Here is a 14,324-nt window from a genome sequence, read left to right on the forward strand (position 1 = left end):
CAGCTCAGCTCAGTCAGCTCGACACCCAATTTGCCCCTAGTTCGGCCTGGTCAGCTCGACATTCAGGTCCTCATCCAGCAAAAGTTCTCCACTTCAGCCTTTGAGTCATCGACCACTTGGAAGCAGACCAAATGACGAGGTACTTAGCCAAAAAATTGATACATGAAAAAAAAAATTGATTCGTCACCCTCCCACTTACCTTTAAGACAATCACCGAAACCTTACCTCTACTGCTCTTCACTATCCTATTTCTTTTATACTACTCTTTCTCCCTAGCACCTTGTTTTCACAATATGACATAAGGCAATAGAAACTAAAACTAAGGCTCTTAAACTTAATAATACTTGAACTATTGTGTCCCTCTCTCTTGGCAAAACCCTATTTACTTTCACAAGGTCAATAAGATTAAGTACAACATTGATGGTTCAATTAAGTGTTATGAGGCTCATCTTGTTACTAAGGGTTGTAATTAGGTTGAGGGTACTGATTATAATAAAACTTTCTCTCCTATTGCCAAAGTAATAGCTTTTCATTGATTACATCCTTTTGCTAATATTCAAGGTGTTTTTATTTTAAATGGATGTTAACAATGCTTTTCTTCATTTGATCTTGATAAGAAGGTATGCATGAACTTGCTATTTGGTTTTTCAAAAAATGAGGAAAATCTTGTATGTCATCTTCACAAGTCTATTTATTGAATCAACAAACAAGCCTCTTGAAATTAGTTTGACAAATTCTCTTTTTCCTTAAAATATGGTAGTTTCAAGCAATCCTATGTTAATTACTCCTTGTTAATTTTTCTTATCTTCTAGTTCAAGTATCACAATTATTCTTGTTTATGTGGATGATGTGCTCATTATTGAAAATGACATAAATGCCATTGATTCCTTAAAACAATTCCTCTACAACAGGTTTCACATTAAAGAGGAAAAGTGAAATATTTGTTGGGCATTAAAATTGCTAGACAACACAAAGGAACATTCTTGTCTCAAAGAAAGTATGCTTTGGAAATTATTAATGTTGCATGATTAATTGGTTCCAAACCAATTGAGACATTGATAGAATAGAACATGAAGTTGTATATCAAGAATGGGGAACTTCTTTTCAATCCTTTTGAATTTCGTAGCTTGATTGGATAACTAATATATACCCCAACATTGTTTATGATGCTCAAATTTTCAATTAGTTTAATGTTGCTTTTTGGGTTCAAAGGTATTTGAAGTCCAGTAGGAATGGCAACAGGGTGGGGGTCATTTTTCTCATCTCCACCCCCGATTTTGAAATTAACCCCCATCCCCATCCCTGATCCCCGTCGGGGATAAAATTTTTCCTCCATCCCCTATCCTCGTCAGGGATAAAATTTGTCCTCCATCCCCGATCCCTGATGGGGATGGTTCCCCGTGGAGACCCGAATCCCCGAAATTGTTTTAGATAATAGTATTTTTTTGAAAATAAATTTACTTAAAATAGATAAGAAATTTAAATTATAAATAATGTTTTAAATATGTTTTGATATATATATATATATATATATAAAGAATATACATTTAATATAAATAACATTTATATATATATATATATATATATATATATATATATATATATATAATCAGGGTCGGGGTGGGGCAGGGACCTCAATCCCCATCCCCAACCCCGACCTCGATTAGGAATTCCTATTAATCCTCGTCCTTGTCCCCACCAAAACAATCCCCATCGCCAACCCCATCGGGTTGGGGAAGTCGGGTTCCCGTCGGGGATGAGGAAAACTGCCATCCCTAAAGTCCAGTCCAGGTAAAGAAATTCTTATGGCTGCTAATAGTAAACTTATGCATGTCAATGCTTATTGCGGTTTAGAATAGACCACTTACCCAAACTCTATAAGATCTCTCACGAGGTATTATGCTTTTATTGGTCATAATCTTGTCTCTTGGAAAAGTAAGAAGCATACTACAATTTCTCATTTACTTGCTAAATTGGAATACAAATCCATAGTTATTGCCACCTATGCATTGATTTAGTTGATGAATCTTTTGCAAGACTTATATATCTTTTATTCTCAAACAAGTGGCTCTTCACATTGTTATTAATCTTGTCTTCCATAAGAGAGCCAAGCATATTGAAATTGATTGCCATGTTGTTCGTGAAAAATGTTGGGCAAGACTCATTCGTACTACAATGTATTTTCAAAGAATCAACTAGTTGATATTTCTACCAAGGCCTTGGGTCGTTTGAAGTATAGATAAAGGCATTCATGATATTCATGCTCCAACTTGAGGGAGAATGTTGTCATATACTTGAGTTGGGTTATACTTGTAATGAAGGGATAAGAGATCCATCATATGGATAGCCAAACCCTGTAGGTCGGTTGGGCGAAATTTCAAAAATTTCTCTCTCTCTCATGTTGGAATCACATTCCCTATTTTAGAAAACTGCATTTTCAAGGATCAATCTTGAATCCTAAACCAGACTAGATCTGAAACCAAAAGGTAGGAGAGGGATATACCTGATACAGAGTAGTAGTAACTCCCAATGAAGGTGCTCACGCCCAAGGAGATCACCAAAGACTGCTCTCACTAAAGATGATACAACGTAGGGTGGAGAAGAATTAGTTGGGTGGTTCTTCTACAAGAACCTGATTCTTCACCAAGAATCTGATGGAGGGCAAGTGAGCAAAACTTCAGATCAGTTTTTCTCCAAAAACTAATATCAAGAGCCTTTTTTGATCGCTCCTACAGGTGGAGATCAAACTGGCTATGGCGGCAGCAATAGGAGAAGGCAAGAGCAGAAGATGGCGTCAATCCAACTACAACTGTCTTCTCTCTTGTATCAGTAATCTGATTGGGGTGAATTGGGGTTTGCCCTCCTCCTCTATTTATAGTCTTAAAGAGAGGTTCTCCTAATCCCATTAGGAGTTTCGTAATCCAAATCTTATATTTGGATCTGAACTCTCTTTAAGAGATAAGGATAATCCCTTATCTTATCTGTAGATAAAGATCAATCCTCCTAATCTAATTAGGGGTTTCCTAATCCAAATCTCTATTTGGATCTAGACTCTTTGAGTGGATAGGAACAATCCCTTATCCTATCTATTGATCTAAATCCCAGAACCACCCCTCTTTAATTATTCATATTAAACAAGTTCGAATTGGGCTTTAGGGCCATTAAGTCCATGTGCTCACTTAATCTCCAAACTGCTGCCCAGTTGGGTATCTTTATATGACGTGGGACCCAAACATTGATCTACACATCAACCACATGGATTCAGTCCAGTCTCTGTTACAAAGTCTGGACAAATTCACTGTAGGAAACAGTGAACCCCTGAGTCCATCACCATGAGTTCTTAATGGGCCCAACATTTATACTAAATGGTCATTGGGTCAAACCACCTTATAAAAACCCAAGGACTGTGGGCAGATGCAAGATTAACCCATTAGGTATTACCCTCAATGGTCTTACACTTAACCTCTTAGCCCATAATGATCAAACACTGCTCGACAAAAGAGAACCTCTCCCTTGACTGCAAGGAACAATGTTGCACTCTCTACTCATATGGATTCCGGGAATTAAAACCTTTTGCAAACATTTTGAAATCATAATATATTTGTATATCTTTATATAAATATATTTTTCAAAAATAAATTTCAACGATTGAAATCGGCTATCAGCAACTTTGGTTTCCATCAAAGAGAGTGCATCCTCGATCATTCACTTTATCCGACAAAGGGGTTGATCTTGTCACTATGATCACCCACTCAAATGAATTATTGGACTGTCCCAACATACCCAGGTTTTGACCCCCTCTAAGGATCTCACTGATTGGCATATCAAAGACAGCTCAATCCAACACCTAGTATCATAATCGAGTCTAGGGGTCAGGTGTAACATTCCGCTTTTGCCCATCAATCTCCAAGGTCCAGGGCAATACTGGAATTCTAGTCCGGTTCAGAGTTTCAAGAAAACCCACACTGCATGTACCTCAGGTCTCACCCTGGTAGCTGAGACAAGGCACCCCAACCAACTTGGTGGCACATCAGTGTCAGCCTGCAGGATAAATCTCCCTAGATCTATCCAACAACTATGAATATTCTAAACTAACATGAATCTCATATGTGTCCAGTTTAAGGGTATTACACAGAAATACACCATAATAACATGAATCAAATATGTACTTTATTCATTTACATTAAATGAATTAAGGTACATCATTCTAATTGGAGCTAAGGGCATACATTGTCTAACACATAATTATGACCGAAGGGTATTTTTGAGATCAGTTATCTTTTCTCTCTTTTAGGTTATGTTTGGTTTGAAGTAAAAAATAGGGAGAAGGGAAAGATAGAGAAACCTATATAAAGTTTGTAAAGAATTCCATACGTTTCCCTACTTTTTTCTTCAAACCAAACATAGCATTAGGGTTTTTTTACATTTAAGTTGTAAACTTGAGAATAATAGATTAATCACGAAAACAGCTTTTCACTACCATGAATGTCAAGATTCATGATGGAACCATGTAAATCTTGTCTCTCCTTTGTTCTCTTCTAGTTCTTGTTTCTTGTTTTCTTTGTTTACATCTCCAAACTATGAAACTTTGAGATTCATGGAATTGAAAATTCTAAATCTCCTTTCAAACCAAAATCCACCCTAACCCAAACACAAGTAGTTTTCTAAGGCAAGAGAAATAAGATGATATATACTTATATGTGAATTAAAACTTTTAGGTGGATAATTCAATAAATACACACCTCAAGCTCCCTGCCTCTTCACCGGCTGTAGTCATGGTTTTAAAAAATGACCTGGAAATAAAAGGATGGTCCATTTCAAAAGGATGGTCCATTTCTGACAAAAAATAAAAAAATAATTAAAAATAAAAAACAACTAAAAACCATTAAATGAATTGACAATTCGACTACCCAAATCAATTGACCGTTGACTGTTGGCTGAACAATTCCCAGGCCAAATTGTTCGACCGTCTGATTTAATGACGGTTCGAAAATCATGACTGTAGTAGTCAATTCCCTTTAGATCCTTATTGCATAAAACATAAAAGAAGGAAAGAAAAAAATGTAAGATGCGGCTAGATTCATATCAAATGTGATTATGACTAGCAAATTAATATCCTATTAAAATGGCTAAGATATGCTCTATACCTTTCCTAAAGATTAATTTAAGTATGCCAAGATCTGAGAATTAATTGCACCACTTCAGCATCTTCACGTAAGTTAGATATTTTCAACAGATCTTGTCCGGTTAATAGGTTGAATGTCCTTATCAACGGTGCCTTTCTCTTTTAATAAAGAAGTGATCCAATGAACACACTCTCATTGAGTAAACCATGAGTACCCTACAGTGGTTTTGTCTAGGAATTTTTGGAAAGTGATTAGGGCACATTCTACTTTTGATAAAGCAAGCACATTCCTATTGAAAAGACTAAAAGCCCTGATTTAAGAGGACAAAAAGTCAGGGCATAGGGGTGTTTTCGACTTTTACAACATGCACTCTTTCAATAATGATAATAATGATTTAAGGGTGCTCCCTCTTTATAAAAAATGGAGTGTTCTCAAATCACTGAACTTTACCTTTTGATATCTGAAACTTCAACCAACCGAGTGACAAAGGTACAGTTTGGTGCTCATGATTTAGTAAAAGCATGCTCACTCGGTCTCAAGTCTTAATAAATATATGATATTCATAAGGGTCCCTTTCACTTTCCCCTATTTCTCTTTACCTTGACCTTTTCAAAACCTCCAAAAACGGAGATTGGCTTCTATAGAGAAAATCTGTACCCACACCGATCTAATAGATTTTTACAATCTTGCATTGGGAATATCTTCTTATGAAATAATGCATACAAGTACGAAGATATTCTGAATGCAAGACAATAAAGGCTGCTTGAATGGGCTTTGCCCTGACCGAAACCAAACTCCCAAAAACCCCTCGTTAAATAAATGAGCTTTTGCAAATTTGAGTTTATGCAATGATAAAAAATATTATATTATCTGAGATTTGGAGTTCTATCTCTTCATCCAAATGGATTCGGGACCTTTGGATTGGAGGACAAAAGAAGAAATGTTTCTTTTTTTTTAATGATAATTTAACATAGGATCAAGGTTAGTTTGGTCATTAAAATAATTAATGCCCTAAGTGAAAAATTAATATTTATTAATGGTCATTGACAATGACCTGACGGAAGGTAAGTTTTAGATAACATAATTTCTATAACCGGCGGTTCAATGCGGACTTTTGAAAAGTCGGGGTAAGTTTAAGAAAAATAGGGAAAATGAAGGGGAGTTTTAGATAATATACAAAGGTGGTCCTTAAAGCTAGGTTTGAGATAAAACGAAATTAGTTATTTGAATGATTCTCGGTCCAAATGGTCGGACCGTCCAGTTCAATGAAAGTTCGAAAACATTGCTATTTACTAGTTTAAAATCCTTTCGTTTTATTGAATTTTTAACCTCTATTATTTTCAAACAAAAATGATAAACTTAAAAGGCTGACTTTTTAAGTGAGAGTGGTCATGAAAATTTGCTCAAGAGCAAGACTGATTTACAGACATGAAATCCTATAGGTACACTATCTCAGCATGTGAGATATCAAATTCTTCTGTTAGGGAATGGGTTGCCATCTGCTAATAACATGTCATCTATATAATGGGTCTAAGATATCAAATAATATAGCTGGAAAATCTGTCCAGTTAGACTATTTGTATCATCGACACGTATATATGTAGTTTGACCATTATTGATTTGATATATAAGCATAAAATAAATCTCTATTTGTTGACTGATTAATAGGATATATATCTCCATCAAACTGCTTTATTCATATTGATGAAATGGCCCAATCATGGTCCAGAGCTCTGCCTGCAAGTGTTACAAGTGGGCAAATGGGTGATTCCTATATTGTGAAATAAACTAATCAAATGTTGCCCTTGTTCAACTTTATTCAGCTAAATAGGATCTAAGAACCATACTCAACCCTGTCTTGGATGGTTCCTGGAGTCAAAAGCACAAGGACCAATACACACTCAATTGAATTAATAGTGTAAACTTTATAGAGAGAAACCATCAATGGATGTGTGAACTTTTATTACATAGTGAGAGCTCAAGCCAAGCCAAGCCAAGAAGCCTAATGCTCCTTTTTTTTTTCTAAAGTAGTAACCAAGAATTGCCACAAAGATTTTTACTGAGGTGACAAAGAAGCAAGCAGCAAGCCAGTAGAATGCAGTTTCAATTTGGGTAAATTACAGTCATCCCGTATACTTAGGTGGTAGTGACACTTAGCCACCCGAATAAAGACCCCTCTGAACTTTTGGATTCTACCACTTTGCCCCCACCACTAGCAATTTGTAAGTTAACTTCATACAGTATTCTGTTATACATTTCTAAAACCCCACATCACCATATGTTATTTTATGAGACCATTTTATCCTTTTCAAATTAATTTTTCTAAAATTCCAGCTCTGAAACTTGTTTCTCTCAAGTTCATCCTGAAACCACTTTGAGAATGGTTGGTAAATCAACACCTTGAGAACAAATTTGTACTTTAAAATGGACAATTTATCAATTTTACTTTCATCTTCAACATGTTAACAGGTCAGAGGGAAAATTAAAAATGCTGAAATCCAGAAGTTATAGGGATAAACAAAGTTCAGGGAAGTTTTACCACCCTCAAAGTACTTACAGGATGGCTCTCTCTCTCTCTCTCTCTCTCTCTCTCTGTGTAACTTATCCTTTCAAATTTCAATCCTCTTATGCATTAAAAGCTACATAATATAAAAAGAGGTAAGTGATATATTATAATTGAGAAAAGTTAGATAAAAACGAAACAAATAAAAACAAAATAAAATGGTAGGGACAGTATGCAATGGTTTTGTCGAGGGAAATCTAATCAAGCCCTTTCCTTTAGGGTCCAACCGAGAGATATCACACACTCCGAATAGCTTTATATAACACCCACCACCACTCCCTTCCCCATCCTCAACTTTTCTCTGTCCAACCGTTCCTCTGCTTTTGTTATTCTGTGACTTTCTTCTTTCTTTCTTCTTCTTCTTCTTCTTCTTCTTTCACTTGCTGCTGCTACTGTTGCTAGCAGTAGTACTGGTCTCTTTGTAAGCTAACGACAAAGCTGCCCTCCCAAGAAAGGGCAGACTGTCTCTGTAATACTAGAGAGTGTTCAGAGAGTACCCATACTTAACAATAATGAAGGAGAGTGGCAGGAAACAAGGGGCCACATCTCCATGTGCAGCATGCAAGCTTCTACGTAGGCGGTGCGCGACGGATTGTGTCTTTGCACCTTATTTTCCGGCCGACGAGCCACAGAAGTTCGCTAACGTTCACAAGGTTTTTGGTGCCAGCAATGTCAACAAGATGTTACAGGTTCATCTCTCTCTCTCTCTCTCCAAGCATGGAGTATTTCTGATCTTCTCTGCAAGGTCATTCTGGTAAAGGCCTGAAGTCAGAAAAAATACAGAGGACTAGACCCAATTCGCTCGTCCTCTGCAAAATTGTCTAAAATTCCAGGAGTTGCTAAGCAAATATTCATCCCTCATCGAATGCCTTTCGAATTCCCAATTCCCAACTCCGACGGATTTGGGATTATGCTGGAAACTTATTCTACTCTGTTTATCTTATCGATTCAAGTAATTAAACAAGGGAAGTTTGGCAATTTTCTGTTACTCTTTCCAAACTGAACTTAGGCTGTGTTTGTTTGCAATCTAAATTTATTGGCATTGATACAAAACATGATAGTACAAATGATTTTGGTGCATAATTATGATTTATTTTTATCTTAAAATTTACTTTATTTTATTTAATTACAGCACAAATAAAACATGGTAAAATATGATGCGGAATAAAGTAAAACCCAAAATAAAATAAAAACAGAATTTACATTATTTTCATTTGCACTCCCATGCATTTATACTAATGTAAATAACAGCTTCCATTAATATCAAACTATCACTCTAATTAAGTTGAATTGGCTGGTAGCGGATCTAATGATTAAACTAAGAAAATTACTGATAACTCCCTTGACATTGATTAATGCTACTTGTGTATTTAGTCATTTCAGATTTTAAATATTTCTCACACTAACAAAATTTAAGAAAATGATTCCTCTTGAGAATTATATAGTTGCAGGAGTCTTTGAATTTCTTAGAAAAGCATTTTTTTTTAATTTAGTAACTTTTTAATAACTTTCAGAAACTAAAGGATGCATTTATTGATTGGGGAAAAATAATTGCTTAATTTCTATTTTTCTACTTTCTATTTCATGGGTGCTGAATTTTAGCCACCCCATTTCTTTAATAAATGGTTTCCTAGTTGCAAAAACAAAAAAATAAAAAAAAAAGTAAAACCCAATTTATTTAAAATAATAAAAATGTTTTTTTTCCTTTTAAAATGCAATTCTTGGCCAACAACTAAGATATGACCCTTTATGAAAAACAGGATCTACCAAGATCACGACATTTTTTTTGTAATAGTTAAAGGGTTTGTCGTCATGACCTTTGCTTCACAAGATAGCATATTTTCTATATTAGTTCCGATAAAAAGAGTTGATGGATCAATTTGCACTTTTTTCTTTTTAAGAAACAGGACCTGTGGGTGGGTGGCAAGTAGTTCACACAAATATTAGCCATTTGAGTCTGCTTCCAACCTCACATTAACGTTAATGATGCAATCGTGATGTCACTTCCTAAGTCATCCCTAAAGAGTCTATCCCTAGACTCTTAGCTTAGGGCCCAAATCCCAGAACAAGTCTCCCTTCTATTCCACGACATATCATTCAGCTAGCTGTCAAGTACTTCATTCAGCCTAGCATCTTTATTTTGAGACTAGTGGTGAAATAGTTGAAACTGCTCAACAAATTTTGCTCATGCAAATCCTCAAATTGAATGAAGTAACTTAGGGTCCGTTTGGTTTGTTTGAATAGGGTCTGAAATTGGAATTAGAATTGAAATTGGTTATTCTGATTCCAACTGTTTGGTTGGATAGAATTAGAATCTTATTCTCATTCTTTCTGGAATGGCATTCCTCCATTTAAGGGAATGGCCATTTCTTACCCTTCTCTTGAGAATGAAATCCCATTCGTGCTGATTTTAATTCTCATTTTCATTTATGTCTGAATCAAACAGAATATGGAAATTGACCATTCTAATTCTAATTCCAATTCCAAAAAATTTTTATTCCAATTCCAACTAGAAACCAAATGAATCCTTAATTTGGATTACCCTTGTAGCATAAGCAAATTAACATGTGAACAAGATTACAACTGTTTTAACTTTTAAACTACAAAGAACAGTGGTGGCTTGGTGGGGCTGGTTCATAATCTGTGGTTGTTTGAGTGTGAAGGTCAGAAGATCATTACAGGAACATGTTTTGGCTTTTATGGAATAAATGCATGGTGATCCTGTTTTGGTCGTATCCTTTGTCCATTAGCGAAACCTAAATGCAAAGAATGATCATGGGCTGGGCCTGAGCCGGGTTTTACACGTATTATAAGGGTTTATAAGGGTTATGGTCTAGTCCTTGGTCCCGTTTATAAATAAAATACTATATATATATATATATTTATATATATATATATATGTGGGCTGGGCTGGGCTGAAAATGTTCAGCACTACCCTAGATATAGTGGGGTAAAGAAAATTTTGAATTTCTGATGACTTTGAAAACATGCAGGAGTTACCAGTGCACCAGCGTGGAGATGCTGTGAGTAGCATGGTTTATGAAGCAAATGCAAGGGTTAGGGACCCAGTTTATGGGTGTGTTGGGGCCATATCATCTCTACAGCAACAGATCGATGTCTTACAAACCCAACTGGCCCTGGCACAGGCGGAGGTAATCCACATGAGGATGCGCCAGGCGGCATCCACATCCAATCTCACAGTTGGCTCCAGTGATTGCACCTCACCATCACCCAACAAGCTTGTAATCCCTCATTCTAAGTCCTTCTTTGCCCTAGATATGGTGGTAGACCAGACCAGTTTCGGAGAATCCTTGTGGTCTTGCTAGCTTTAGCTTTTCTTAATTCTGCTGTTCTGGACCTTTATTTTTATTTATTTTTGTCTTTTACCCTTGGCTTTTTGTTACTTCTCTGTTATAAGCATCCTAACTTCATCCCAATTTGACTGGAGATGAATGTTGTGATGATGACCCTCTCTCTATCCTCATGGCTTGAAGTAGGACTTCTATCATTAACCATATTGATATAATGTTATAGTGTATATAAATATATATTAAACTATTGATTAAAGTTATTAGATGGTTATTGTAAGTGATGAATATTGCTGCTTTATGTTCCATCTTTTCTATATCTAATCCTCTGTTAAACTTTGTTGAATCCAAATGTAGCCATTCATGCGTGTATTTGACCATTCCAACACGTTGAATCAAGTGGGTGTTTGCATGGGAATTTGAGTGTTTTAAACCATCTCCACATGTAGTACTGGAATTCTATTAAACACATTCATGCTGTGTTTGGGGTGGCTTTTAAAAAGCAGCTTATTGTACTCGGAAAGCTAGAAGCACCCAAAAACACGTTTGGTGAAAAAAAGCCAATGAACGGACCTATTGGGTTCGAAAAAGCAGTAAAAGCCCATTTCCTATAAGAAAAAAAAAAAATGTTTGGGTAAAATACGAAAACCTGCTCTGAAGTTTCTGACAATAATAATAACCTCCTCTGACGTTTCACTTTAACAAAAACCTCCTTCTAGTTTTACAAAAACCTGCAGTTACCTCCTTTTCATCTTTGTCCCGGTAATGGAGATTTTACTAGATTTAACGTTTTTATAGAGTAAAATTACTTTATTCTTTTTAATTTAATTTAGGTAATTTTTTTTAATTAAAAGTGAAAAATTCTTTTGAAAGTTTTTAATAAATTTCCATTTGATCTGATAGATATAAGGATAAAATGAGTTCTTTAAAAAATTAATGCTTTTGGCCAACGTTTTTATGATCGTCAGAAACCTCAGGGGAGGTTTTTATATTTTATCCAAAATGTTTTCTGCATTTCCAAGGAGCGGGTTCGGTAAAGAACAAGATGTTTGAAAAAATGCCTCACCAGTCACCAAACACCCAGAAAAAGCTCTTACTCGGGAAGTGCTTGTTTGAATAGCCAACTAATTATCCTCCTTACACTCTTTTTGACGAATTTCTTTTTTCCCAAAAAGTAAATTGGATCAAGTGGAAAACAACCTGTTACTGGATTCAAAATGTTGGATTTTAGAGGCCCATCAGAAGAGGACTCAAGCCCATGTTTCAATTGAACCCCCTTCATCCCACCCTAAAGAACAATAAAAGCACAGTAACAACATGGTTCATAAGAGATTATTTTGCTTGGGATTTACATTGCCTCAGCACAATTACAGGGTAAACCCAACCCAATAGCTATTAAAAATCTCTTGGGCCTGTTTGGTTTGAGGGAATAAGGGTCTAAAATTGGAACCGAAATGGGTAATTTCTGATTTCAATTGTTTTGTTGGGTAGAATTGGAATCACATTCTCATTCCAGGTAAAATGACAATCACCCATTTGTGGGAATGGCCATTCCCTCCCCCTCCCTTAGTGAAATCCCATTACAGCTGATTCTAAATCCCATTTCGATTTCTGTCTGAAGCAAACAGATTATGGAAATAAATCATTCCAATTTCAATTCTCAAGGATTTTGATTCTAATTCTGATTCCGACTATTAACCAAATGTATCTTTAATTTAGAAATCCCAAAAGACGTTGAAGAAAAGGATTTTGATTCCCATGAACTCTTGATAAATATCATGATGTCCAGTTTATAACAAGCCCAAAAGACATTGAAGAAAAGGAAGTGAATCAATCTATCGGTCTTTATTTGTTTGATTGTTTTAGTGTGTGTAAGAGAGGGAAAAAACCCAGATCAGCTCAGATTCAATAGGCTAGTATGAATTGGACTTCGGAAGTGGGCTCAGCCCATGACCACTAGATGCTACATATTATAATGTTCAATTCATAACAAGATGTAGCCTCTCCATCCACTTTCCTGGCTAATAACCAGGAAGTAGACACTTGCTAACTAGGGTTACAACAACGAAATAGAAATTAGAGAAAATATAGAGGCCTTTGTGGAATTGCTTATATGTGAGGATTTATAGATCACTCCTCATGTACCTCCTTCCTTCTGTCTGCTTGAAACTGTACTCCATCTAGGATTCTAGGCTTAGGAATTTGGACCGTGGTGTAAAACAAGTTCACATCGGTGGAGAAAATACAATTTGATGTTTGAAAGATTCATGAGCCCACATTGGAATGATGAATCAACTCCGAACCCAAAAGAGGTAAATAAATGGAAAAACTAATCCAGAGCCCATTAACAAACTCACTTAAAACCTACAAACTATAAGAACGTTTTAATTTACGTTGGAATTTTCCTTGATATGGTCTATTAAAGAGAATGGGATTTTAAGAGGTTTAAATTGCTTTGTACATGTTTGAAAGGAATAAGGTTTTGTTTGGCATAAAAAGGTGTAATCAAATTTGATGGATTTGGACAGAATATTGTCATATCCTTTGCTAAGATTTAGTTTGGAAGGAGTACGAATTCAAATATATACAGTGCAAATATACACAAAATAGTATAAAATACAAGGTTTTGCACTTTACATATTTGTATTTATATTCCTTCCAAACTGAGCCTAATGTGCATATAATTAGCTCAATAAAGATATGTCTGTGTCAAGTTTATAAGGCTGCTTGTGTTATAGTAATTTTTGTGAATTTTCTATAATTTCTTTTAATATTTATTTTTGGATTTTTCAAAAATTTCAGTGAGTTGCTACAACATTTCACCAATCGGAAGGCTACTGATGTGGCCATTGGGGTCCGTTCGATAACTCTTAATGTACCTCTTATCATTTAACATTTTACTTTTTCTCAGAATTAATTTTTTTTTCGTTCATATATGCCCTCTTACTACATCCTTTACGACTTTTACTGGAATTTTTGTGTGACAGTTTTGCCCTCAACTAATGACCCTATTTTTTATTTAACTAATGTTATATTTATTAGCTTATTATTGGTTAATGAGGAATATTAATTAAGTATTGATTATTCACTTGTATTTTAGTAAATTAGTAATTAATTTATATTTATTTAGTGTTACACTATTCTATTTTTGATTAAATAATTAACTTATTATTCACTATTATTTTAATAATAATTAACATTTCACTACTCAAATTAACTACAATTTTTAGTCAAATAGTATTTTCTATTAATTATTAATTAAATTATTCTTTTTTATTTATTACTTAATTAGATAATTATCATAAGATATGTAATTAAAGATTTATT

At 35.1% G+C, this 14,324-nt stretch overlaps 1 protein-coding gene across 1 annotated transcript; it reads left to right on the forward strand.

Annotated features, from left to right (window-relative positions):
• The first annotated feature begins 7,874 nt into the window (after nt 1-7,874).
• On the forward strand, nt 7,875-11,343 carry LBD4 (LOB domain-containing protein 4). Its single transcript, XM_088953012.1, has 2 exons — nt 7,875-8,378; nt 10,683-11,343. The coding sequence occupies exons 1-2, from the start codon at nt 8,202-8,204 to the stop codon at nt 11,013-11,015; spliced, it is 510 nt and encodes a 169-aa protein (XP_088809138.1). The 5' UTR covers nt 7,875-8,201; the 3' UTR covers nt 11,016-11,343.
• Nucleotides 11,344-14,324: the final 2,981 nt, after the last annotated feature.

The sequence above is a fragment of the Nelumbo lutea genome, chromosome 7, assembly GCF_056320005.1.
Source record: "Nelumbo lutea isolate HS-2025 chromosome 7, American lotus-T2T, whole genome shotgun sequence".
NCBI lineage: Eukaryota > Viridiplantae > Streptophyta > Magnoliopsida > Proteales > Nelumbonaceae > Nelumbo > Nelumbo lutea.

Bases quoted from the DNA above. Each gene is read 5' to 3' on its own strand.
- LBD4 (XM_088953012.1), top strand. From the start codon at position 8,202: ATGAAGGAGAGTGGCAGGAAACAAGGGGCCACATCTCCATGTGCAGCA. The intron at 8,379-10,682 runs GTTCATCTCTCT...GAAAACATGCAG, and splicing joins ATGTCAACAAGATGTTACAG to GAGTTACCAGTGCACCAGCG.